The following is a 27,268-nucleotide window of genomic DNA, read 5'->3' on the forward strand; positions in this document are numbered from 1 at the left end:
CTTGGGGATGTCACTTAGCTGCTGCGGCTCGATGACGTTTCTCTCAAAAACAGGAGCAACGGTCCCTATTTCACAGGGAGGTTAAAAGCTGGGGAGGTGCCCAGATACTATGGGGATGGGCACCAGATAAATATGGAACTTGGGTTCCCAATCTGCCTGTCTACCTCTTGCGTGGGGGTGCTGCCCTCTGCTGGTGGATTATTCCATGAGCAAGGCTCCTGGCCCAGCCCTGAAATTGACCCTGTTTCCCGAAAAGTTTCAGTTTAGATGAATCGGCATGTTCACAAAAAACTCCCAACCAGCGCTAGTCAGGGTATATGTGTGTGTCAAGGGGGAATGGGTGTATGCCTGTGTGTATGAGTGTATCTCCGGGTACAGGTTGTATGGAGCCCGTATATGTTTTGGGTGTTTTAACAAAACCATGTCTAATCTCTACAGAGCCCACCAAGCCTCCTCTGTGATGTCCAAGCAGGTCAAATAGAGGCAGGGGAGTTCATTGGCTTGGAAGTTTGACCTGTGTCCTCTCATGTGTTGTTCCCCTGCCCATCGTCCGTGGATCGTGCCCTGCTGGGCTCTGCTTAACGAAGAATGCGAACTCTGGCTCGTGGTCCTGGTGCCTCCGTCAGACCCTGACACTAACCGGCATCTCTAATGGAGCTGGTGGCATGGCAGAAAACGTCTCTCCATTAAACCCAGCAACAAACGCTCTCGGAGATCAGATCTTGGGCAAGCCCAGGCTGAGTCTGAGCCATCAGCAGGTGTGCAGGAGGCGGCGAGGGGCGGGGAACGAGACTGGCCCTTGAGGCAGAAGGATTAGCTTCAAACGCTCCCCAGATGCAACACGCCTCTTCCCTTTGACAGCAATTACCTGCTCAGCAGCTGGTGCTGAGTCCCTCTGGGGCGCTGGTCCATGGCCGTCCTCACCTGGCCCTCCTCAACGCCGGGGACCCCGGCCCGCTCTCTCGGGCCCCTGTCTTGACAAGCGAGTGGTGCAGCTTGGGGATGGTGTGAGCCCGGCGCTCGCCCTGGTGCTGGTTGGTTTTTTGCTGGCGTGGAGGCACCCCGGAGCGGGACGGTGGGCACCATGAAGAAGATGTTCTCCTGTTCCACCTCGCAGGTTGCGGTGAGTGAGCCTCGCCGAGATCTTCCTCTTGTGCTGAGCTGGCCGGTGAGGTGGGGGATCTGAGCCCAGTGGAGGGGGTAAGGCCCTAAGAAAGGAACATTACCATGTGCTACAGAAGAGCCCTGTCCTGCAGTAGTCTATGGGAGGAGTGCCCCCATACGAATAGCCCTTTACCTACGTTGCCCTCCTTGGCAATAGCCCCGTACGATGCATATGCTATTTTACAGGTTCTCCAAGTGACCATCGCACCCCCCAGGTGTTAAGGGTTCTGCCCCCCGTGCTGTCCCCATGTTGCTAAGCAAGCAGGGGTGCTCAGCTTGCTGGGAAGAGGGGACTCTCAGGGTGGCCAAAGACCGACAGCCCCTGCACTAGTCTCTGACCGTAGCCCTGTGCCACTGTATGGGGTGGAAAGAGTGCTGTGCTCTGGCCTCACCAGCAGTCCCTTACGGAGCTAGCCCTTGGGGACAGCATTTCACAGCCCTGCCCTTCTGCCCCTGGACTGCAGGGTGAGGGTCCTACAGGCTGGAGCTGACTCTGCGGCCCGTGTTTGGGAGTGGGGGTGATGGGAGAGGCAGGACAGTCCAACGGTCAGAGCGCTAGCTCGGAACTTCGCAGGTCCCACTTCAATTCGCAGCTCTGTTCCAGACCCCTGGTGTGACCTTGGCCAGCATTTGAGGGTTCAGAGCAGCCAGCTGGGCTGGTGCCCCCAAAATCAAGGGCTCAGAGCCGCTAGTGAGGCCCTTGGAGCCTGTCACCCTTTGCTAGGGGGCCACTGGGAAGCGGATCAAACCAGAAATCTCTCTGCACGGAGTCTCTCTCCTTTTGTTCACTGTCGCCCCCAAGCCTCGGCCCCTCCTGCCCATGGGGTGAATGCCATGCAGTTCCCAGCCTGTCTTCGCTCTGCATTGCATGCAGCGATCTGGATTTGGCAACGGGAGCCCAGGGAGGCAGCATCCGGGCCTGACAAACCGGAATGGCGGAGTGGGTTAATTACTCAGTCAGCCAGGGGCTGTTGCATGTCCAGGGTGTTCCCGGGCTTGGTACAGAAGCCAGGGGCCAGCCCCCAGGGGAGTGGGGATGTGCAGCTGTAAAGATCCCGTTGAGGACTCAGTGGTCTCTGCCTCCCACCCTTGGGAGAAGTTACCCTAGAACCTTTGCCTTGTGGCTCCTGTACCCAGCAGTGCAATGAGGGACTGCAGGGTCCACGGGGGATCTCCAGTCACTTGCCTGTTAATAAGTATTGGGTGCTGCACATCTGTATCAAGGACAGATGTGTTGGCCCTATGGTCCCATCTCTTTAATATGCTCCATAGTAGCGAATAACCAATTAATAAGCATTTCCTTTTATATCATCCTGAAGGATCCCAAACTTCTTTGCAGATAGGTATAGTGTAATGACACCCCTCCACACTATGCACATGCCTGCCCTCTGCTGGTTGGAATTGGAACTGTGTGTCATGGGCCCTATACTGCCAAAAACTTAAGGGATATTATCCTTCACCTAAAGTGGTAGGGGGATGCTCCTGGGAGCGGGAGGATCTGAGTTCTATCCCTGCTGTTGCTGTGAAGATCCATGTGGCCAAGGATTTTTTACAGTTAATTAGTGTAGGCCCAATTTACCAAATGCCATGTTAATAGAAGGTTGGTGATAATAATTTGCATGTCTATGGTATTGTTCATCGGAGAACCTCAAAGTTCTCTACAACCACTCATTAGTTGTAGGGGGTAGGGAAGCATTATTGTCTTCATTTTCCAGAGAGGGAAACTGAGGAACACAGAAGTGAAGGGATGAGTAAGTGGATGTGGTAGGCATGGAACCCAGGAGTCCTGATGTCCAATGTTATGCACTAAAAAAGTCACAACCAGACAGTCCTGCTCTGACCATTAGGCCACGCGTCTTTCAAGAGCTGGGAATGGAACCCAGGAGTCCTGTTCCCACTCTAACCATTGGATCACACTCCCTCCAAGGTATGGAACCACTAGACTGCACTCATGTGCCCAGGAAAACAAACAAACAATTGCTTGGCTTCTCTTGACTGTCGAGAGACAAGGTGGGAAAGCTAATATCTTTTACCTTGTCTTGCTAATATCCTGGGACCCACAGGGCTACAATTACATTGCATGCAAGAAACAAACAGAGCAGGCAACTAGATCCCATTCCCCGCTCGTACACTCTGACCAGGCATCCCACCACGTGGTTATTTTCCCACTGCAGCCCTTGTCTAGGACACAGGGTAATTAGGATATGAGCAATCATGGGGTGTGTAGTCCTTGTGTAATAACACACACACACACACACACACGCTCAGGGTGTATAGGTGGGTGTGGAATGTTAATCACCAGCTACCCAACGCTCAGGTTCTGCGGGTTCATTAATACTCCATGCTTGTGCAATGATTAGGGTGTAAAGACCCAGGGGTCATGCCTGGCTCTGCCACAGCTGCCCTATGTGACTTGGGCAAGTCATTCAGTCTCTTTGTGCCTCAGTTTCCCCTCTGTGCAATGGGGACGATACTCACCCTGTATGAGGCAGGAAGGCTATGAGGATAAATGCATTAAATACTGCGAGGTGCTCAGATACTATGGTGGTGTGGGCCATATGAGTACGTCAGATAGATTTCTGATAGTTTAAAAAAATCCAGCCTTGGAGCCAAATCGAAGCCCTGGTGTAAACAGATGCAACTCCAATGGATTGGCTCCCATCTGCTCTCCTATGGCTTAATTTATCCCTGTGTTTTCACCCCCCAGGCCAAAGTTGTCTGTGAGGGAGTTAAGTAGATGGGGAAACTGAGTCACAAAGTGAGGAAATGACTTGCCCGAGACCACAGATGATGATTTTAAAAAAAATCTAGCTCTTCTCTAGCAGCTTTTCATCTATAAATCTCAAAGCCCTTTACAAAGGAAGGCGAGTATTGCTGTCACATTTCACCCAGTGGGGAAACTGAGGCACAAAGCATCTGGTTCTTGCTGCTGAGCTCAGCCCATTAGACCACACTTGTTTCTCCATCTTATGTCTTGAATTATATACAATTCTGGACCAATTTAATACAACTCACTGCATTTGGTCTTTTTTTGATCTGATCCTTCTCTCTTTTCTTTTAATACTCGTTCGGGCAATTCCTCTATTAATTAATACACCAGAACTTCTTGTGTCATGTCTCTTTAGCAGCTGGTTAAACACCCACTTAACCACTCAGCACTCCCTAAACCCGTGTGTAATGCTGACCTGATTCTACAGTTGCCATTGCCCTTCCCTGTCATTAGGATATCCGGCAGCTTTCCTGATTAAGCATGTCTCGAATAAGAAACATGACATTTAGCCATAGGGACCAGCTATTATCACTAGGGCCCTACCCAGTTCATGGTCCGTTTTGGTCAATTTCACAGTCATAGGAATTTAAAAATCATAAATGTCATGATTTCGGATATTTAAATCTGAAATGTCGGGGTGTTGTCATTGTAGGGGTCCTGACCCGAAAGGCTATTTTGTGTGTGTGTGTGTGTGTGTGTGTGTGTGTGGGCAGGGGACAGAGATTACAATGTTGTTGTAGGGGTGTCACGATATTGCCACCCTTCTTTCTGCCCTGCGGCTGGTGGCGGCTCTGCCTTCAGGGCTGGGTTCCCGGCCAGCAGTCGCTGCTCTCCGACCACCCAATTCTGAAAGCAGCCCAGAAGTAAGGGTGGCAATACCATGACCCCCCCTACAATAACCTTGCAACTCTCCCATGATCCCCTTTTGGGTCAGAACCCCCAGTTTGAGAAACACTCGTTTTGCCCCCCATGAAATCTGTATAGTGTAAGATAAAAGTACACAAAAGACCCAATTTCACGGGGGAGACCAGATTTCGCTGTCCGTGACGCATTTTTCATGGCCGTGAATTCGGTAGGTCCCTAATTATCACTAATAAACCCCTAGGGAATGGCAGTCATGATGACAAGCATGCAGCTATAAATAGACAACTGGATCCCAGTTGTTCATGTCGATTCCATTCTAGGTGACTCACAAGCAGGATCAATGGAGGTGGGCTCGGAGTTCACCATCATGCAGTTTGTAGCACAGGTGAAAGGTGGTGTGTAAAGGCACCATGTTTTCTTTGTGCATCACACGCTCAGGAATTATAGCTAGTGACTTGAAAGCTAATGAACCTGTCAGTCTGCTCTGCATTATTAGCTCCCTTTGGGAGAGCAGGAAACTGAGGCACAAAGGAAGAGATGGGTTGTCCCAGGTTAGAGGGCTTGGCTTTTGTAGAAACTGGCCTGGGCACTCCTCACATATCTGTGGTTTGCTCTAGATTAATCCCTAAGGAAAGCCACAGATGGTTGGGCGAGTGTCCGGACGAGCCTTCACAAGCTTGGTGACGCCCTCGAGTTACTTTGCAATCAACTCACTGGAGGTAAAAACTCCCGTGTAGACATACTCAGTGAGTAGGTGATAACAGTGGGTTTAGAACTCGGGCCACCTTGCTCCCAATCCTCTGTTTAGGCCGTACTGCCTTTGCTCAGCCATTCTGCACGCAGAGGTGGTGTGGGCTGCCCAGGCATGTAGAGTGAATCCCTGGCAGCCATGGGATTAGAACTCAGGACTCCTGGCTCCAAGACCTATGCTTAGCCCGCGGGAGCCCTGGCTCTGTTTGGCCATGCTGCCCCCTCTAGCTGCGGTGCATCCTCCAGCCCTGCCCACTCTCACTTTCTCCGTGACGCTCTCTTTGAATCAGGTCGAGAGCTGGAACAAACACGACCAGAAGCTTTTCGAAGCCGTCGAGAAGGGGGATGTGGGCAGAGTTTCTGTCCTGGCTTCCAGAAAGACAGCGAGACCCACCAAGCTCAACGCCCTGGGCCAATCTGCGTACGTAAGTTTTCCTGTCCTCTTCCCTCCTGCTAACCCAGCTGGTTTTCTGTTTCTAACCCTACCACAAAGGCTGGTGCTCAGGCATAGCTGCTGGGCAGTTAATTCCCACCAAGCCAGGACAAAGCCCAGCTCCCTTCCAGTCACATCTTCCTACCAATTGAATGTCACTTTAAGATCGGGACATAGGATTTGCTTCATGCACCAGATCATAACACTGGCCCATCGGGCCAAACATCCCTCCCACCCCCATCTTCCTATTCCAGCACAGCCCATTGGCCAATCCAGTCCAGCATCCCCACCTCCTGGCATAGCACACCTGCCCGTTGACAAGTAGGGTGGTCTTGTGGCCAAGGCATTGGTTTGGGACTCAGGAGACGTAGCTCTGCCATTGACCTTGGGCAAGTCACGGCTGCTCTCTGTGCCTCAGTTTCCCCACCTGTAAAATGGGAAAAACAATCCTTTCTCTCACCCTTTGTCTGTCTGGTCTATTTAGAGTCTAAGCTCTTCAGGGCAGGGACTCTTGCTCTGTGTCTGTACAGCACTTAGCACATTGGGGCCCTGATCTCAGCTGGGGCCTCAAGTTGCTTCTGGATTTTAAAAAGAGGAAGAATAACTAGAGCATGAGGTCTGGTTTCCCTCCCTCCTACTGTTCCAGAGCAAAGCTTTGATCTCATCTAGCCAGCTGTCTCCAGTCCAGACCATTGGTCCAGCTATTCCTGCATCCTGCCCCTAACAGAGATGCGTTGAAGGCTGGGGGGTGGGGAACGAAATCCCCATAACGCATCTGGCTAATTGTGCAATGCAGCACATGGTAGCAGACCGTTCCTTCCTGAGCCGCTGATGCCCTGAAGTACAGGATATGACTGTCCCTATCTTACAGCACGTGCCCACAGATTAACCTGAGCAATGCGCTGCAGAACCAGATGGCCTGCCGGTTGTGCAGCTGGTACTGGTTGAGAGCGCATCAAATGATGAGCAGCATTATTATGAGTAACCCCTTCACCTACCAAAGGCTGCATAGACATGACTTAGTTAGTACATGGTGACATATGTACTAACTAGATCTAGGAATGGTTTCAGAGCAGCCGTGTTAGTCTGTATTCGCAAAAAGAAAAGGAGGACTTGTGGCACCTTAGAGACTAACCAATTTATTTGAGCATAAGCTTTCGTGAGCTACAGCTCACTTCATCGGATGCATTCAGTGGAAAATACATTGGGGAGATTTATATACACAGAGAACATGAAACAATGGGTGTTACCATACACACTGTGAGGAGAGTGATCACTTAAGATGAGCTAATACCAGCAGGAGAGTGGGGGTGTGGGGAAGAAAATCTTTTGTAGTGGTAATCAGGGTGGGCCATTTCCAGCAGTTGACAAGAATGTCTGAGGAAAAGTGGTGGTGGGGGGGAATAAACATGGGGAAATAGTTTTACTTTGTGTAATGACCCATCCACTCCCAGTCTCTATTCAAGCCTAAGTTAATTGTATCCAGTTTGCAAATTAATTCCAATTCAGCAGTCTCTCGTTGGAGTCTGTCTTTGAAGTCTTTTTGTTGTAATATTGCGACTTTTAGGTCTGTAATCGAGTGACCAGAGAGATTGAAGAGTTCTCCGACTGGTTTATGAATGTTATAATTCTTGACCTCTGATTTGTGTCCATTTATTCTTTTATGTAGAGAGTGTCCAGTTTGACCAACGTACATGGCAGAGGGGCATTGCTGGCACATGATGGCATATATCACATTGGTAGATGTGCAGGTGAACGACCCTCTGATAGTGTGGCTGATGTGATTAGGCCCTGTGATGGTGTCCCCTGAATAGATATGCGGACACAGTTGGCAACAGGCTTTGTTGCAAGGACAGATTCCTGGGTTAGTGGTTCTGTGATGTGGTGTGTGGTTGCTGGTGAGTATTTGCTTCAGGTTGGGGGGCTGTCTGTAAGCAAGGACTGGCCTGTCTCCCAAGATCTGTGAGAGTGATGGGTCATCCTTCAGGATAGGTTGTAGATCCTTGATGATACGTTGGAGAGGTTTTAGTTGGGGGCTGAAGGTGATGGCTAGCGACGTTCTGTTATTATCTTTGTTGGGCCTGTCCTGTAGTAGGTGACTTCTGGGAACTCTTCTGTCTCTGTCAATCTGTTTCTTCACTTCAGCAGGTGGGTATTGTAGTTGTAAGAACGCTTGATAGAGATCTTGTAGGTGTTTATCTCTGTCTGAGGGGTTGCAGCAAATGCGGTTGTATCGTAGAGCTTGGCTGTAGACAATGGATCGTGTGGTGTGATCTGGGTGAAAGCGGGAGGCATGTAGGTAGAAATAGTGATCAGTAGGTTTCCGGTATAGGGTGGTGTTTATGTGACCATCACTTATGAGCACCGTAGTGTCCAGGAAGTGGACCTCTTGTGTGGACTGGTCCAGGCTGAGGTTGATGGTGGGATGGAAATTGTTGAAATCATGGTGGAATTCCTCAAGGGCTTCTTTTCCATGGGTCCAGATGACGAAGATGTCATCAATATAGTGCAAGTAGAGTAGGGGCATTAGATCTAGGAATAGAACCAAGGAGTCCTGGCACCTCATTCCCTGCTCCGACCACTTGCTTACGCTCCCCTTCCAGAGCTAAGAATAGTACCCAGAGACCTGGCTCTTCATTCCTGGTCTAATCAAAGTAGTTCATGCTCCCCTGCCAGGAATAGAAACCAGGCATCCTGTTCCTGGCTCTAACCAACTAGATCCCACCCCCTTCCTGGAGCTAGGAATAGAATCCAGGAGTCCTGGCTGCCTTATCTCTGCTCTAGCCATTAGACACATCAGGGATTCTCCCATGGTCCTCTCCAGGAAGCAAGCTGGAGTTATTCTCTGACAATGGCTTTAGGGTGGAAAGTTCACTGCCCTCCAAGAATACAGGTCACTTGGTGAGTTTCACGCCGGGCCTGCAATGAGTCTTGGCTCTTCGCCTCTTTGCAGGTTCCATCTGGCAGCTTCCAAAGGGCTCACCGAGTGCCTGACCATCCTGCTGTCTCATGGGGCCGAAGTCAATGAGAAGAATGATGACGGTACGTGTAGGGTTTTCCCTGGCTTGGCAGAGGAGCAGAGAGTGCAGGACTGGCCTGGACCGATGCTCCATCTAGGCTAATAGCCATCCTGCCCTCTGGCAGGCCAACTCAGATCACTGGCCCCTCCAATCCAGCATCATGCTTCCTGCCCAGCCCATACAGATAAATAGTCCCGGTAGGCTGGAGACCCAGCTCCTGCCCAGTGGTCCATGGGGTGCTTGGTCCAGAGCTGACTGAAATCAGTGACTTCAGTGGGCTTTGGGCCCAGCCCCTTGGCTGGTATCCCACCTTCTGCCTCACTGGAACACATCAATGGGCCATCTAGCCCTGGGGTCCTGGTTCGGGACTAAGTGCTACTGCAAAACAGATAATAACAAGAGGATATTAACTCTTGCCATGCTGGAACAGACCAGCGGTTGGTCTTATCACATTTCCTGCATACTGTCAGACCAGATTAGCTAAATTGTCTCCCTCTCTTAGTGTGAAAATTAGTAGCCCTTGTCCTTGCTCTGGTTTGTGTCACCATAGTCGCTGCTCCTGTCCTTGGCCATATTCTGTCGGAATGACTTTTCCGTTGCTGAGACGCCCGCTCACCCAGCTGGAATGCAGGTGCCTTCTCAGGGCCTGATCGAAAGCCTGGGGGAGTCGTCTTTCCATGGCCTCCAATGGCCTTTGGGTCCAGCACCTGCCACAGGAGTCACCAAGTTTAAGGCCAGAAGGACCATTAGATCATCTTGTCTGTCCTCCTGCGTATCACAGGCCACCAGCACCACCCAGCACTGCACACCCAGCACAGCATCTGAAATGAGACCAAAGTTAATGAGACCAGGCTGTTCTGTGCCACAGACAGAGAACAGGAGGGCCCGGGGTCCCTGCAGTGGCAGGGAACTGATGAAGTGAGGTACACCCAGATAATTCTGGCACCTACACACTGTAAAGGAGGCAACCTCCATGCCCCATGGTCCCTGCCGATCTGAGCCGGGGGGATAATTCCTTCCCCACCCCACCTATGATAACCAGTGAGACCCTGAGCAGGTGAGCCAGCCCCAGCCAGCCACATGCCTGGTGCCACCGCAGACCCTGGCACTGCCCCTAGGCATGTCCCGAACCTGCCCCCCACAATCAGGATCCCTGGACTCATCTCAGGGCTCAACATACAGCCGGCATGTTGAGCCCTGAGATGAATCTAGGGGCTGATTGGCTTCCCCCCTCCCCGGGAGAGGTTACGCTATTTTCACCCCTGCTCCATGCACCCACAGCGAGCCACAGACCCCCCCAGCTCCAGGTGGGGCTCAGCTCTCTGTTCCCGAGACGTGATCCTCTCCCTTTGCTCTTCTCCCCAGGCAGCACGGCGTTGCACCTCGCCACCATCGCCTGCCAGCCTCAGTGCGTGAAGGTTCTTCTGCAGGTAAAGATGACAAATGCCCCTCCCTGCCACCCTGCTCCGGGCTGGGCACTGGGGTGTTCCCGGCGGGGGTCTCAAGCCATCAGTTGGACAGCCACAGGATCCGTCTGATTTCCATACAGACTCGCTTCACGTTCACTGACAGGGTCTGTAGGACGCAGCAGCGGGGTCTGCTGGTTGGATCAGGGGCCAGGACCTCTTGGGTTCTCCTTTAAGAAAAGATGGGCTATCTGGTCTATGGGTCTAGTGGTTAGAGCAGGGGGGGACTGGGAATCAGGACGCCTGGGTTCTAGCGGGGGTGGAAAATGGAGGGTCCCCTTCAGAGCCCGGCATGCACAGGTGCAATTTCTACTCTCCATTACCCCACTATTGATCCAGAGTAACCCCAGATGTAGAGGGAGCTGGTCTGCATTTCCCCCAGCAAAACCAGAAATCAGAAACTAGGCCCCAGACTCCTCCTGGCTCTGTGGGTGGCATCCCATGAGGCTACCATGCCCTAACCCAGCCCAGCAGTGGCTGTGCCCCGTCTCCTGGCATTTGAGCTGCTCTGGGGCTCATCATTTCCCTCCTGCATGGTAAGGTGTGGCTGGGGAGTTTCAGTCTAGAGGTGACAGGGTAGAAATGGGCAAGACAGAAATGAAACAGGCGTTGTCTCTTAGCTCAGGGCAGTGAGCAAATTCCTGCTTGACGACTTACTTTGTTGGCTGTTTGGCCTGTAAGCAGCCAGCAAAACCCCTCGAGATGAACTGATACCTTGGGATCCTCTGAGAGAAGGCGCTGGGGAGACAGCACAGTTGTTCCTGAATTAAGCCATTGGCTGCCTGGATAATTAGCCCCACTTTACCACTGGGGAAGCGGAGGCTCAGACAGGTGGGGGTTGGCTCGCCCGAAGTTCTGCAGTGAGTCAGTGCTGGAGATGGGGAAACTAGATCTCCTGTCTTCCCAGATCTGTGCTGGGCAGCACTGTGGGGCCTCCATTGTGCTCTGGGCTGTACAAACACAGTCAAAGACTGTCCCGACCCCAATGAATTGAGAGTCTAAACAAAGCCAGAGGAATGGTCATTAACCCCATTTTACAGATGGGGAAACTGAGGCATATATATATATATATAAAGTGACTTGCCTCAAGGTCACACAGGGAGTCCGTGGCGGCCTTGGGGCTAGAAGCTAGGTGTCTGGAGTCCCATGCCAGTGCCTTAGCCACTTAATTGAGGGGCATCATCTGTCCTGGATACCTGGAAGCCCTGCTTGGCTCACCCCAAAGTGAGGGTTCCTGCTGTCCCATGTCAGCTGGGCCAGGTCTTGCTCTGGAGCAGGAGGTGGGTCCGCGGCTCTGTGCTCTAGCCGCCCCCTGGGCCATTGGCAAAGGGGAGGTGGCCATTCTCTTGTGCTGCCCTCACAGCCGCATTTGTTCCTCGTAGCACGGCGCCAATGAGGACTGCGTGGATGGTGAGAACCGCACCCCCCTACACTGGGCCGGTGAGTGAGTCCCTGGAGGTGCAGGCTGAGTCGGACGAGGGGAAAGGCTGAGTGTGTCAGGGCAGATCTTCTAATGGGGCTGAGGGGTGAGGGGCTTGGAGCTGGGCTGATCAGCAAGGGGAGGCTGAGTCTGGGCTCCTGAAGACAGCCGGAGGGGGCTGAGACCTGGCTGGGGCCCTGTCTCCCAGCAGGGAGATCTGACGAGTTCCCTCCCATCACGATCATCTTCTTGTTGCCGTGCTAGAGAGACAGACATGAGGCAGGTCTCCCATGGGCATCCCTAGAGTCTTCTCTCTCTAGACCTCACCATCCCTGCATGTGTCTGACTGTCTATTGCCGTGCAAACCTGCCTGTTTGTCCTATCTACCTGCTTGTCTTTCTATCCCCTGATGTACCTCTGTCCACCTCTCGCTCCATCCCCAGACATGTGTCTGTCTGTCCAGCCCCCTTCAATCCATCTGTCTGTCCAACCGTAGGGATGGGATGCTGACAATGCGCAGTGCCGTGCATGTCCACTGGGCATCGCCATTGATCACGTGACAGCCAGCCAGGGGTCATATGGACCTTGCAAGGGCTGATTTGAGTGTGGGCAAAATAGACCAGTCCCTACAAGCCGCCCGAGTCCCCGGGTTATTGCCCTGCAGAGATAGCGGGTGGGGAACCAGACTGCAAGAGCTGGATCAGGGCAGTGGATTGTGTTCCAGCCATTCCCCCCAACACTCACCTTCAAGGAGAGGACCCCAGCGATCGGAGACGGAACAAACCTAGAGTGCCCGGTCTCTAGTCTACCTTTTTGGCCAATGCTGCCTGGTTTGCCCAGTCTAGCTGTAAATATCCCCTGGGAGAGGGCTTCCCATGGGAGATGTCCTAACAGATTTCTCCCCGCCACCCCCTCCTGCGGGTTTAAACCCATGTGGAGAAATGACCTTGCTTGGGTCTCACCTTGTTTGAAGAACCGCCCTGTGCAGAGAGCAAGGCCCCAGCTTCAGGCGGTCTCGAGTGACGAAGGTCAGACTGAAGACTCCTTCCCTCACTGGCCCTTGAGAGAGGGCGTACCTGGGGCGCTGGGCAGCCGGGGCTGATAGGCATATGGTTCCCCCCTCCATGTGGCAGCAGCTGGGTGTGTCCTTCGAGCACTGACCGCTCCTTTTTCTCCTGCCCTGCAGCCTCCTCGGGGTGTGCGTCCAGCGTCTTGCTCCTGTGTGACCAGGAGGCCTTCCTGGATGTCACCGATAACGTGAGTGTAAAACCCGCTTCGGGACAGGACTTGGTGGAACGACACTCACGAGGGGTGAAACTCGCTCCCCATGCGGAGGGCACAGGCTAGGGGCTACGTAACCTTTGTAAGGGTTCGGGGAGCCGGCTCCCGGCCGCTGAGTGCTGGGAAGCCGCGCCGGCTTTGGGTGGGGCTCCACGCAGCCTGCCACGCTAACCGCCTCTGCCGTTCCTTCCAGAACGGACGCACGCCCCTGATGATAGCGGCCATGGGGAACCACCCGGCCATCTGCTGCCAGCTGCTCCAGAGAGGGGCCAGCGGCGACCTCACCGACAAGGACCAGAAGTGAGTCTTGCCTGGGCTCTGAGAATAAAAACAGCACTAGCACCAGGGGCATTGTGGGGGGTTTCCCCTGGGAAATGGGGGTGGGGGGGAGCAGCATTTGCCCAGGGGCATTATGGACATTCTCACCAGGGAATGGGGGGGCAGTTGCCCAGGGGCATTATGGACATTCTCATCAGGGAATGGGGGGAGGGCAGTTGGCCAGGGGCATTATGGGCATTCTTGTCTCATTATGGGACGTCATCTACCCACTGTCCCCAGGTTTCACGAGGTGACCCCCAAGGCCTTTCAGAATTTCCCAGAAGCCTCTGCTTCTGGGAGCTGCTGTGGGTCCATGGGACAGCTGGCTCAGGGGAACTAGCCTGTTGTTACAGGAGTCCCCTAAAATTTCTCAGCCTGGCTTGGGGGCCGGGACCAGCCGAGATGGGGGTCATGGCTGGGAGTCAGGCGCTTGCAGCCAGCCTGCCCTTCCTGTATTACTACCTGGGGAGGGGTCGGGGCCAGACAACAAGGGGCAGCCCCTGGTTGGAGGGCCTTGTACAGGAAAGGTTAAGAACTGCTGCCCTAAATGGGAGCTGCTCCAGTGGGCCAGAGCAGAGAGGCCCATCTGAGGGGGAGCCACCCACAGATTATCCAGGTGGCCTGGCTGCAAGGGGTGCCCTTGGGGCTCCCCAGAACTGACCCTGACACCCCCTCACGTCCCCACCCTCCAGGACTGCTCTGATCCTGGCCTGTGAGAGCTCCAGTGTGGAGTCAGCCAAGCTGCTGGTAAGCAGTGGGGCGGACCTCAGCGTGGTGGACAGGACGGGCCACGACGCCCTCCACTATGCCCTGCAGTCCCAGAGCCGCCCACTGAGGAGGCTGCTGCACAGCGCCCTGAAGAAGAGGAATAGAAGAGGTGAGGGGAAGGGGCTGCCAGTTTGGGGGTCAGGAAGGGATTGTGGGCCCGGGGGGGGTCACCTTCCTCTGCAGTATGTGGACTAGAGTAACTGAACTAGAGTAACTGGCAGATCCTCTATCACATCAAGATCAGACAAGGCCAGTAACACAGCCAGAGGTCAGGGGCCTGTTGCAGGCGCAGGTGGGCGAGGTTCTGTGGCCTGTGATGGGCAGGAGGATCTACAGGATCACAACGGTCCCTTCCAGCTGAACGTCTAGGAGTGGCTGAGCGATCCAAAATGCAAGGCTGGCACAACTATCAAAGATTAATGCAAGAAGCATGCTGAGTGCGGGACACATTTCCCACCCCGGAGGATGCTTCTAAAGGGCTTAGGGGACCCTCTGCTGCGAGCCATTGGTAACATGGCCGCTATTAGTTATTAGGTCGCATTTCCCTTCATTCCAAGTTGCAGAAATGCCTCAGAAAGCAGCAAAAACTGTTACCCCCCCCCCAACTTTTCCCTTTGTGCCTCTAATTGGCTCGTTTGGTTGGACTACACCCAGCCTCGCTCGGGCAGGATATTGATTTTTTGTTGTTGTTGTTTTTTTTTTTTTAATGTGTGTTTGTTTAGTTCATTTGCAAGGAGGTCTCCAGCCTCTGGCAGCTTCTCCAGATGGTTTTGATTTCTAAAAGCAATAATCGGGCTTGGCGGGAGCTGGCGAAATGTAATATCCAGGGGACCCTTGTCTTCCTTGTTCTGCTTGCTAGGCTTTGGTTTCCATGGCGACTGCCTGGTGGATGGGGGACCAGAGCCAGAGCCAAAAAATAAACTGCCGGAAGATTTCCAAAAGAATCTCAGCAAGTTTTGTTGAGGATAATGAGAAAGCTTTGCATTTAGGGAGAAAATTCAGCCTTGTGGTGAACTCACAGGACTGGGAATCAGGAGATCTGGCTCTGCTACTGGGTGATGCTGGGCAAGTCACATCCCCTCTCGGTGCCTCAGTTTACCCAATGGTGATGTCCATTGTTTTAAAGCAGTGGTCTGAAAGTTGGAACCCCCAGGTTCTAGTTCTACCTCTGGGGAGGAGTATTGCCTGGTAGTTAGGGCAGAGGACTGGCAGTCAGGACTCCTGGGTTTTGCAGCTAGCTCTAGGATGGGAGTGTGCTCCCACGGTTGAAGTTGGGAGTCAGGACTCCTAGGTTCTATTTTTGGCTCGGCTACAAATTCGCTGTGAGACCTTGGCCGAGTCACAGCTGTTGTCACTGGTCAGATGGGGACGACCCATTACCCACCTCACTTGCTGAATTCCTGCTTTCCTGCTGAATTCCTGTGAGGAGCTGGGAGATCCAGAAGGCAGGGGCTGCCCAGGGGCAAAGCAACTCTCCACTCTGCGCTACAGAGAGTTTGAAAATTTCATTCAGTGTTTTTATTTTCCCTCTGGCAGAGTATGGATCCAGCTGTCAAACAAGCACCAATGCACAGGTGAGGAGACCCCTTTCGGGGCCAGCCAGAGAAAGACTGGAGGTGTGTCGAAGCTTCTTGGGTGTGTTACTCAGTGATGAACTCTGCAACCCCTGGTTACACATGGAGGGTCGGGTGTGTGGGGGGGGGGGAGTTGGAATGGATCAGGGCGGCTGAGAAGCCTCAGCCCTGATGATGCTGCTGTTACGACGCCAGAAACCGAGGGCTTGATTCCCCAGCGCCGTCCCCTGGCAGCATCTGTGACCCCAATGCAAAATGGGTGCACAAAACTGCTCTTCTCATCTGCTTGCGTTTTCTGCACTGGTGTAAACGATGGTGCAAGGGGCAGAACTGGGCCTTTTCCCCATCAATTTGGTTCACATAGAATGCCAGCAAAAGCAGTGATTTGCAGTCCCTACCAGCCAAGGAGCAGATTAGAACTGGCGACCTAAGGTCTATTGGGAAGGGAAAAGGCTCCACCTCCTAGTACCCATCCCCTTGGAGAGTGTCTGGCTGACTTTTGTCCTTGTTATGTATAGGACAGTAGCACCTAAAGGTCCTCAATGTGCTGGGTGCTGCACGTACCTAGAGGGCAGGGGGTTCCAAATTTTTGCTGGCATGACTCCATTTTAATGAAGTCTTTCCTGCCAGGGCCCTGGGCAATGGGGGGGGATGCCATTTTGAAGCGCAAAATGGCGTCTTCCGTGACGTGCAACCTCGCACCCACCGTGCGTGTGAGGTCACGGTGTGCCTCTCCAATAAGCTCATCTTTTCTGTTGGGTTCTGTGGTGGTTCCAGGTGACCGCCGAGCCACCGGAGCGCAGCGGCAGCAGCATAAACTTGCAGAGCGAGGGAGGCAGAGACGCTGAGGAGGACGAAGAGGACCTCGACGCCGAGGAGTGGAGGTGTCGGTATGAAGACGAGCAGACGAAGGTCCTGCAGCTGGAAGAGCAGCTGGTGAGGAAGGCGAAGGAGTGTGATGCCCTGGCGGAGGGGTGCAAGGTGATGAAGGAGAGGATCTGGGACCAGGTGCAGGAGATAAGCCAGCTGTTGCCGGAGAGGGCAGATGAGGGCAGGCGGGTGCTGAGCCGCCGGTACAGCCGGGACACCACAGAAGAGGACTATTACCTGAACCTTTTGGCTGAGCAAGTGCAAGAGTTGAAGAAGAGACAGCAAGAGGCAGGAGGCCAGAACGTAGCAGTGAAGGAAGACTGGATACAGTGGCCGGGGGAGGAGGAAGAGGAGGAGAAGAGATGCCATCAGGAGGAGTTGATGCGGCTCCAGGCCGAAGTGGCCACGGCCCTGGAGGAGAAGGAGAGCGCGGCAAAGAGGGTGGTGGAGTTCGAAGGCCATCTGGAGAACATGAGGGCGGTGATCGCCGTCTACGAGGCCAAGAAGCGGGCCCAGGATGAGGCGCTGGAGCAGCTGCAGGCTCGTGTTGCTGAGCTTGACGGCGACAACCAACGGCTGCGCGGGCTGCTGGGAAAGCAGCAGGGAGAAAGGCAGAAGGCGGGAAGGCAGGAGGTGGATCCGAGAGGGCCCAGAGTCACTCTCTGCACTGAGCTAGGCCAATTCCTGTCATGGATGAGGGAGGCGGCTGCCAGAGCACAGGAGGAGAAGGCTGCGGTCCTTGCCGAAAACAAGGATCTGAAGAGGGAGGCAGAGGAGACCCTCAGAGGTAAACTTCACCTCGAGGCGGTGCCATCAGAAGCCATCAGAAAGAGCGTGGCCTCTTGGGAGAAGATGGTGGTGGGCTTAGAACGTGCTCTGGCCAAGATGGATGAGGCCAACTTCAGCCTCCTGGAGAAAGCCAGGCCTCTTCAGGAAGCCATCTCGGCCCCTCAGAGCAAGCAGGAGTCAGGGGTCTTAGTAAATGGCATGGTGGCTTCCCAGCTCCAGGAGCTGAGAAATGGCCTGGAGCAGCGTGAGGAAGAGAACAACGTCTTCAGAGATGAGGCAGAGTCCCCACTGAGGCAACCTCAATCCCTGGAGGAGCTGGAGAAGGGCAGGATGGAAAAGAACCAGATCCAAGATGGCCCCCATGGGCAACCCAGACCTAGGCTGAGGAACGATTCTGTGGAAACGAAGGGCCAGGCCAGGAGGAGAAGCTCTGACCTAGAGAAAGAGCTGTCAGACCTCAGACAGAACAATGGCAGCCTCATGAACGAGCTGGCCCAGCTGGGCCAGGAGAGGGAGAAGCTGCAGGATGAGCTCCAGCGTCTCTGGCAGCACCAGAAGGAGGGGTCCCCCCGAGGAGAGGCGCAGGGCCTGGTGGAGGAGCTGAGGCAGAGAGTGGCCGCCTTGTCCCAGGAGCTCTCAGCTGAGAAGGAAGAGACCAAGAAGCTGAGGCTAAGGCTAGAGACCCAGAAGAGGGAGATGGTGGTGCTGAGGGACAGCTTCCTCAAGCAGATGATGGGAGAGGCCAACAGCATGGGAAGCCAGAGCCTAAGCACCTGCATCTTGGAGGAGCTGCACTGGAAACTGGACAACCTGGTGAAGAAGCACAACGAGGCCCTGCAGCTGGTGTCGGAGATAGAAGAGGAGAGCCAGGTGCTCGGGGGCGACCAGGCTCCCGCCATGCAGAGCGAGGCTATTGACACCTCCGTGGGGGGTGAGAAAAGCCCTCAAAGCAACAGTGTCCAGGCCCTTGGTCAGGAAGCGTCCGAGACCTTGGAGATCGTGGGAGGAGAGCTGGTGCTTGAGCCCTGGCGATGGGTGAATGAGCTGGAGAGAGATCTGTGGGAGCTGAAGGAGGAGCTCGAGGCAGCTCAGGCCACCCTGGGAGGTGAAAGCCATGATGTGACCAAGCTGAAGCAGATGCTTGACCGACTGCCCGTGAAGGTGGCAGAGCTGTGCTCGGAGGAGGAGGAGACCCTGCGGATGCACGAGAAGGCCTGGAGCTCCCTGGCACTCCGGACTCAGGCTCTGGAAGAGGAGCTGCGAGCCCTTCAGGAGAAGCACGAGGAGGTGAGGGGGAAGTGCGCCCAGCGAGAGGAGGCCCTGGCTGCAGAGAAGCATAAGAACAAGGACCTGCTGGCCAAGGTGGCGGAGCAGGAGAAGGAAATAGGAGAGCTGAGGGGGAAGTCGGAGCAGCTGGAGAGAACCATCCAGAAGCTGAACAAGAAGGTGGAGGAGCTCTCCAAGACCTGCCAGGACAAAGAAGGGAAGGTAAGGCCACACAGACGTCTGGAGCTGGCCAGAGGCCTATTAATGTAGGGCAGGACACAGCACCCACTGAACCAACAGAAAGACTCCCATTGACTTTGATGGTGGCTGAGATCTTCAGCTGGTATAAATCAGGGTAGTTTCATTGTCTTCAATGGAGCTATGCTGACTTACACCAGCCTATAGGTGTAAGAGGAAAGGACTGAGGGTGATGGTGTCTCCACATACTCCAAAGCTGCCTTCTCAGCAGGATCACCTGCTTCCCTGGCACGACATCCCACAGCAAGTCCCTGGACTTGCATGTCCAGCTTCCGTGGGGCTTACAGCTGTTGCTCCCAGGGCAGAAATCAGCCTTGCGATGCTGTTGGTTGAGATTTTCAAAGGGGGGTTTGGACACCCAACGTGCCTGAATCTCCTAGTCGGCTTTGAGGGTCTCATGCCATGGTCCTTTCAATGTTCTCCAGCTCTGGAAGCAATGCTCAGGGTCCGACTGTTAACTCACACTGGAACATTGTCCTGTCACCAGGGGGTTTCACCCTCATTGAAAATACCAAGGGCCTGATTTTCAGGTGCCCTGCAGTGTAAAAGATAGTACAACTGAGAATCAGGCCCTGCAGTGTTCTGCAGTATTGGCCCAAGGCACTAGAAGTGGAGAAGGCGGGGGGTCACGAGCTGGTATGTAGAGATGCCCAGAACATGCTCAAGTTTTCATTGATCCTACCAGCCCCAGGAACAATCCGGCACCATAGCTAATAACTATTTATCTGAATAGAGCCCTCTTATTACAAGCCTTAGCAATTTGGATCATCCCTGTAAATTTTACGGGATTTTCAGCAGAAACTGGCCTGAGACTCACCAACCCCATTTCACACAGGAGCTTCTGACTCGCCACCCTATGGGAACAGCTGTCAGTCGTTCCCGAACCAGGCTGGATTCAGAGCCCATGATTAGTGTCTATCCCAGCCCTAGTTCCCTGAATCACCCATTAAAAAGCAACGAGGGCCAGGAGCACAGTGTCAGGAGCTACAGATGAAAAGGGTTGGGGGTCAGAAACTGGCATCTCCCATGAAATGGAAAATTCTGTAAAACATTCAATTTGGAAGCATCAGGTTGTTTTGTTTCAATAATGTCAGAACGTTTCATTTCAGTCGGATAAAGATATTTCATTTTGGCTATCAGTTTGATCCACGTTGGTTTGACTTTCATATTAGATGAAAATATGATTGGATCAGATCAAATACGTATCGTACCTAAATATAGGATATTCATTTTCATAGTTTCATCTAAGAGAAAAGTCTACATGAAATGAATTGACACACACCTCGAAATGAAATGTCTTTACAGAAACTACATGTTTGTTCTATTGTGCTAACGTCAAAAGTCGAAATGATTCGGATTGACTTTTTTCCCCCTAGAAAACCGTCTTCGAAATTGACACGTTCCTGCAAAAGTTTCAGTTTTGACAATGCTGCATTTTCCAACAGCAAACTGTTTCGCTGAAATATTTTTGACCAGATCTAGTTGGGCAGCGGTTAGTTGCAACATCCTCGGGGCCAAGTCCCCAGTGAGTGTAAATTGGCCTAGCAGCTTTGATGTAGAGGGAAGAAAACTGATTTACGCCCGCAGAGGAGATGGCTGTACGGAACCCAATGTGCCACAGGACTTTATTCTCTGTTGTTGAACTGTAGATTAAAAAGTTGCTGAAGGAGACGGAGAAGCTTTCAGCAGAGATCCTGGCCCTCCGCAGTGAGAGTGCTCATCTCCGGCTGCAGTTAGAGGTGAGTTGCATGCCGCCCTGCCGCTATAGGAATGCTCTGAACACACGGTGTCTGCTCTCCAGGCCAGGTGACTGTGGGCGTTTTTACCATGGGAGGTGCCGGTTCACCTGGGCTGTGCAACCTACTAATACCCAGCACAATAGTCATTCAGATTGCAAAGTTCATCCATCCGGATTGCATTCAGGGTGCTATTTATAGGTCTGAGAGGCAGCGTGATTAGTGGATAGCTGCTCTGAACTGGGACTCAGGTGACCTGGCTCCGCCACTGACCTCCTATGCGACCTGGAGCAAGTCCCTCTCTGTGCCTCAGTTTCCCCTCTCACCATTTGTCTATTTCATTTGTAAGCAGTTGGAGGTAGGGACTTTTTCTTACCCTGTGCACATGCAGCTTCTGGCATAATGGGTCTCTGATCTCTTCTGGGGTGCTACCATAATAGAAATACAAACACCTGCTGGCAGATTGAAACTCACCAGCACGATATATTTTTGTTTTCCCAGGTTAAGGAAAAAAATCACCAGGAGATTGTTACTATCTACAGAACCCATCTGCTCAATGCAGCCCAGGTACAAACCTCAGACAGTCTGGGTTGGTGCTAAGGCTTGTGTGGCTTCAGGTAGATTTCAATAAATTTCTGCTCCTACTGGTTCCCATAACCATTAGGTGATTCTCCACAAGAAGCTTAAAAGGTTCTCACTGAACTCTGCGATAACTGGCTTGAGTGCTTTAGACTCGTAGCACGGAGGAGGTACTGTGGGCTGGAACAGCGGGGCCTGGGAGTCAGGATGCCTGAGTTTTAATCTCAGCTCTCGGAGGGGAGTGGTGGCTGGTGGTTAGACGAGGGGGAACTGGTAGTCAACCCCAGCTCTGGAAGTGAGGGGAGTGGTTGGAAGGGAGCGGTTAGTGGTTAGAGCACTGGATTGGGAGTCCTGAGTCCTATTTCTGGCTCCAGCATCCGGAGCAACCCAACCCGCATGGCGGATCACAGTGCACGGGGCTGATCGGGAGGTGCCTCGCACAGTCAAGGGGCTAGATTTCCCCAAGCTTATGCCAGGGTGCAGGGTCTCCAGCACTGCACAGCCACGGGTGGGGAAGTTGTAGCCCTGCAAGCCACAGCTGTCTCTCTGCTGGGGGAGAAAGCGGGCTGCCTGAAAGTGGGCAGCACTGGGCATGGATGGGGCAGAGCCAGGGGCCGTGCAGATCTGACAGATCCTGGCAGCAGAGGCTCTGCCTGACAGGCCCTTATGGATGGATGCTGGAGCAGAAAGGAAAACTGCTTTCCCCCGGCAGAGCTTGTGAGGCAGTGGCTGAAGCACGCACTGGCCCTCCACAAGGGGGTGCTGTGGTGCAGAATGGCAAGCCCAGTGCTGGTGGGGGGGCGGGGGGAAGGGCTGCTGGCACGTGTCTCAAGCCAGACTGTGGACCCCTGTATGTTTGGGGTCCACAAGAGAACAACACGCTGATAGGGGATGGGGTTTCTTCCGGCTCAGGGGTTCATGGATGAAGAAGTTCACTCGATGCTGCTCCGAATCCTGAGGGCGAAAGAGGAATGAGCTTTGCCCTCCGCTTCCCGGGAACTAGGATCTTTCTTCTTTGCAAGTGAGTGTGGCTGTCCATCTGTCTGCCTCTTTTCTTTTCCCCCTTTGCTTCAGAGAAGGCGCAGTTCTGCTTGGTCTCATCGAAGGTCCCCGTAAGGTCCCCATCACCGTAGCATCTGAGCTTCGGTTTTGGGTGCTGCTTTCATACAAACCATCCAGCTGAAAGACTTTAAGTAACAGCTGGGATGCTTAGTGATCACTCAGCAGGTCGGGTGCTGGCAAGAGATCTTCTGGCTGGGAAGCTCAGCCCTTAAAGGCACAGACCTCAGTACAACAGCAGCACCCACCTCCCTACCTACCCCAGCCTTGGAGCTGGCAACATTCATGCAGCTCCAGGCCCTTTCCCCGTCACTGCTTCGGGGAGAGGGTGGTGATTGAAGATTATGGCAAGATACAAATCATTTGCAAATTAGCTCATTCAATCATCTGCGTTACAGGGTCACACATGGAGCTGTGCAAAACTTGGCAGCTCGGTGTCTGTGAATCCCTGATGGGGCGGTACCTTAAGGCCACCCCTCTCCCCAGCATGACCCTGCCCTGGGGATGAATCGGGGCTCTGGTCTCACTGATGGAGTGTTTGTGGGGGTCAATCCCAGCCTGTGTGTCAATGAACCTGGGTTGTGCCATAGATGTAGTGCTGCAAAAGGGCCACTAGATGGCGGGGTGGGGCTGTGCAGCTCAGCAGGGCATCATGCTCGGTGGGACATGGTCTTTGAAGCCCCCCAGTATTTCTCAGGGTCAGACCCTGCTTCCAATCGCAGGTGAGGCTGGCTAAGCAGGAGCAGACGGAGCCAGAACGCCATAGATGACCAGGCCTGCAGAAAGGAAAGGGGTGGGGTGAAGCACAAACTAGCTGCTAGCACTGAACTGACCCCTTTGTAGGTGAGATCATAGAATCATAGAATATCAGGGTTGGAAGGGACCCCAGAAGGTCATCTAGTCCAACCCCCTGCTCAAAGCAGGACCAATTCCCAGTTAAATCATCCCAGCCAGGGCTTTGTCAAGCCTGACCTTAAAAACCTCTAAGGAAGATGTAGATAGATGTCTGCTACTTCTGCCCCCTTCTGGATGGGCTCAGAACTGCTCACCTGTGTGTCATATAGCCTCTGCTGCTAATCGCTTGTGGAGATTCTCCTTTAGTTCAAGAGACAGGGGCTTTTGGAGCAGGAGGTTTCCAGGGATCTGAGATGGACAGGGGCGGACACATGCCACATGAGCTCTTCTAGAGCAGGTGCAGTCAGACAGAAAAGGGCCTGCAAGCTGCCTGAAGTATGAAGTGAACCTGACGCCTCCATTTGGTACAAACCATCCCATAAGACAAGGCTGGATCAAAGCTTCGTGATCTGTTTCTCTCTACTTACCTGGGCTCATTGCCGAGGTATCTCAGGCCTGGCCTCATCCCATGCCAGTGCTGAGCCCGGCACAGGGAGTGAGGGGGGAAGTTCTGTGCTTCCCTTATCCTGGAGCGACTTGAGGCATCCCTGAAATCTGCCTTAACTTGTGCTCAGCTGCAATAGCGTTGCACCAACTGAGGGGAGTGGCCAAGCCATGCCCCCTCCTAGCCCACTGCACTGCACCCGGGCTCCTACAGGGCCAGTGAACTCAGCCCTCTATGATGGGAGGTATTAGCCCAGAGGCTTTATGGCCCCTTTGCATCAGTGTAGCCAGCACAGAGGGGCCATAGCATGCAGATGGCTCCTGCCCCCAGTGGGTCCCACAGCTGGATGTAGCTACCCCACTTGGGTCCGAGGGAAGAGACTGGGGAGGAGGTTTTCCTCCCATTACATGTGTGGCCCCTGGCTCGTTGCAGCACCCTGATCAAGGGGCAATTCTCACCAGGGTGGCTGAGTCCACAGCCATGATGCAGGGCATGGGTTGAATCTCAGGAGCTCATGCCTGGGTATGTGGTGAGCCCTGGGTGGTGGGAGCAGGTGCTTGGGTACAACGTGGTAGAGAGCTGGAGAGGCACAAACCAAAGGCAGAGGTCTGGTTCTCAGTCACTCTCTTGCTGTGGCTGGGACAGGGATGGCTTTAAGTCCTCTTTCCACTTCCCATATAGTGGCGCTGTGCAGGGCCCTGTCTGTCCCCCAGTGTACATTAGAGCAGCCTCAGGTTTGCTCTAACTTACATGCTGTTTTCCATGGTCCCTGGGAGACAGAGAAGTAGCACAGTGCTTTCCAGCCACACCCCTGATCTGCCATACATCCCCCATATCTGCCATCTATGCCCAAGATCCACCATCTGCATAGAGCCCTTCTGCCACACTCCAAAGTGACCCAGGAGGCCCCACACAGGGTGGATTCTCGGGGCTGTTTTTGCCCCTTCTAAGGCCCCTTTGAGCTGTCCAGAGCAGCACAACGTGTACAAGCAACGCAGCTCCTTCCTCTCTCTTGCTCTGCGGAAGGGTGGCGACTGCAGGGTAGTTTGTTTGGCATGAAATTGAGGCTCAGTGTCTCCCCCCTTTAAGCCCCCCCCAGTAAAATCCCCACTGTGAACGTGATGCGGGTTGGACAGGCCGCAGAGACCGTCTGCAGCTGGAACAGACGCTGCGGCTGGCGGGCCAGCCACGCTGTTTGTGTGCCGTTTGGCACATCTGCTCTCGGGTTGAAAGTTAAGCGTTTCCAGATGAGAACTGTGATTTCCCCAGGGGAAGGGAGGGGCCACGTCACCCGGGAGCGGAGCAGCTCAGGCCATCGCTCATCCTCCATGCAGTGGGAGAGGAGCAGTGGGGGCTGCAGCTCAGTGGGCTGCAGATGGGGATGTTTTGTTTTTTTTTAAGTGACAGGACGGCTTGTATGCAGGTGTCTTCTCCTGTGGCTACATTGCCTCTGTTTAATCCCGTCGGCATGCTCAAGCTCAGAAAGGGCCAGCTTTTGTTTCCCCAGAAAAACCCAGGGTGTCCCAGTGAATAGTTTGGGTGGCTAAGTAGGGGACAGTTTCCCCTCTCAGGCCATACTGGCCCTAGTGTGGTGCAAGGGGATGACTCGTCAAACCAAGGTAAACGCCTAAGGTAGATGTGGTTAAACTGGTTTAAGTGCGTACACAATAGGGGTTTGCACTAGTTAAATTACATATTTAAGTCAATCAGGCTCATAGATTTAAAGCAATCTAGCGCACCCTTTCCCGTATAGACAGGGCTTAGTCTCTACCAGCACGCAGGTAGCTCAGTTTGGTTTCGGCGGCAATTGACCTGGGTCCATGCAGAATGACCTGCCTGCAGAAGTGTGTCATTAAACTGAAATGTCCATTTGTTCCAAGGGCTGCAACATTTTCCAATGCTGGCTTCACTCCATTTAGGAATATTCCAGGTAACAGCAGGAGAAGACTGGAGGGCGAGCCCACACCTTTCCAGCAGCAGGATAGCGCTCGAGGAACCAGCTTGACACATCATTGGGACCATGTCTGCCACCCCACCAAGCCAGAGACCCATCCACCAAGGATGTCAGCACAAGATGATCACCTCTGCAATAGCTTTGGTTGTTTTTCCCCCTCCCAACCCGCCTCTTCCCAGTCTCCACGTGCTGCTGGCTGAGCACTGGGGCTTTATTTCAAATAGCCCCAGAGATTTGAAATCATTTACCTTTGAAAGATGGGCCGCAGGTCAAGCGTATCTTGTTATAACAAACCCAGGTGCTGCAGCTGCTAGACACCATGACTCGATCAGCCTCTCGCACGCCTGGATACAGGACTAGAACCCAGGCCCTTTTGCACCACAGTCACCGTCCTCTACCACTTGAGCTAAAGGACAGCTCCCTTCCCTGCTTGTAGAGGTAGTTTCCTTATCTTCTTCAAGAGCACAGCTAGCTGAGAGCAACAGGAAAGCATGAACCAAGTAAATTCCACTTTAGCCTCCCTCACGCTGCAACTGCAGACTGACGAGGCAGCCAATTACGATCGTTTGTACTTTGGTAGCACCTAGGAGCCCCAGGCATGAAGAAGGACCCTGTGGTGCTAGGGGCTGTACAATCACACAACAAAATGATGGTCAACCAGGGCTCCTTTTTCTGCCTCACCCATTCCACCACGGAGCTGTTTCTGTTCATCGTGTGAGCAGCATAGCAGGGTTTGCCCTTCAGACCATGTGGCTGCAGGAGCGAATCAGGCTGAGTTGGCCATCAGATACGTTGCAGCAGTGCTGAACTCTCCAATTCAGAGGTGGGGAAGGGGCAACTAAGACGTCCATCCTAGTTCTTTGCTTCCTGCTGGATCCGGATACAGTCTGATCCTGCTTCCATTGAAGTAGGTGGCCAAAGTCCGATTGATTTCCAAGGCACAGGATCAGGTCTCTGAAAAGCAGACAGCTCCTTAGTGTGCCTCTCTTACATCAGAGGTTCTGGCTGGTTTTCTTTCCCCTTGCCTCGGTCCTGAGTCTGTTTGGCTGTGAGAAGAAAATGACCCTCTTCCAGATGTTCATTCTGGAAACAGGCTTTGGTGCAAGAACAGGTCGTTGTGGCTATCTGAGAAGTGCTGGGAGGAGCAGAGCACCAGGGGGAATGAAAGCACTGAGATCAGCAAACAGAAGGAAGAGCTTTGCTCTGAGCTAGGAGCTGAGATACTCTTGTGGGCCTACAACTTTGTCACATGGTCTCAGCCTTGCCATGTAAATTACATGTGAAAAAGACACTAGCATAGGCAGTGTTGTCTAGTGGGTAGGGGACGCGACAGAAGACTTGGGTTCTAGTCTTGACCCTACTGCGTGGCCTTGGGCAAATCATGTTGCAGCTCTGTACCTCAGTTTCCCCTCCCAGCCTTTGTCTATTTAGATTGTAAGTTCTTTGGGTGGGGATTGTTTCTTAAGGTGTGTTTGTAGAGTGCCTGCCCTCCTCTGGGCTGGGGCCCCTAGGTGCTGCTGTCATAGAAGTAATAAATGCTCTATAAAATAAATAATAGAGCAAGATCCTCAGCTGGCGTAAATCTGAGTG

At 53.3% G+C, this 27,268-nt stretch overlaps 1 protein-coding gene across 1 annotated transcript; it reads left to right on the forward strand.

The window, feature by feature from the left end:
* The first annotated feature begins 1,084 nt into the window (after nt 1-1,084).
* Nucleotides 1,085-22,338, forward strand: ANKRD35 (ankyrin repeat domain 35). Its single transcript, XM_073323490.2, has 14 exons — nt 1,085-1,123; nt 5,839-5,969; nt 8,935-9,023; nt 10,367-10,431; nt 11,850-11,907; nt 13,074-13,144; nt 13,362-13,468; nt 14,179-14,363; nt 15,746-15,828; nt 16,606-18,444; nt 18,532-18,975; nt 20,661-20,750; nt 21,249-21,314; nt 22,239-22,338. Exons 1-14 carry the CDS (start codon nt 1,085-1,087, stop codon nt 22,299-22,301), a joined length of 3,330 nt encoding a protein of 1,109 aa, XP_073179591.1. The 3' UTR covers nt 22,302-22,338.
* Nucleotides 22,339-27,268: the final 4,930 nt, after the last annotated feature.

The sequence above is a fragment of the Lepidochelys kempii genome, chromosome 24, assembly GCF_965140285.1.
Source record: "Lepidochelys kempii isolate rLepKem1 chromosome 24, rLepKem1.hap1, whole genome shotgun sequence".
Classification (NCBI taxonomy): Eukaryota; Metazoa; Chordata; order Testudines; family Cheloniidae; genus Lepidochelys; species Lepidochelys kempii.

Excerpts from the sequence above, each read along its gene's own strand:
- ANKRD35 (XM_073323490.2), top strand. The coding sequence starts at position 1,085 with ATGAAGAAGATGTTCTCCTGTTCCACCTCGCAGGTTGCG. Across the intron at positions 9,024-10,366 it reads CAATGAGAAGAATGATGACG|GCAGCACGGCGTTGCACCTC; the intron begins GTACGTGTAGGG and ends TCTTCTCCCCAG. Across the intron at positions 11,908-13,073 it reads CACCCCCCTACACTGGGCCG|CCTCCTCGGGGTGTGCGTCC; the intron begins GTGAGTGAGTCC and ends CCTGCCCTGCAG.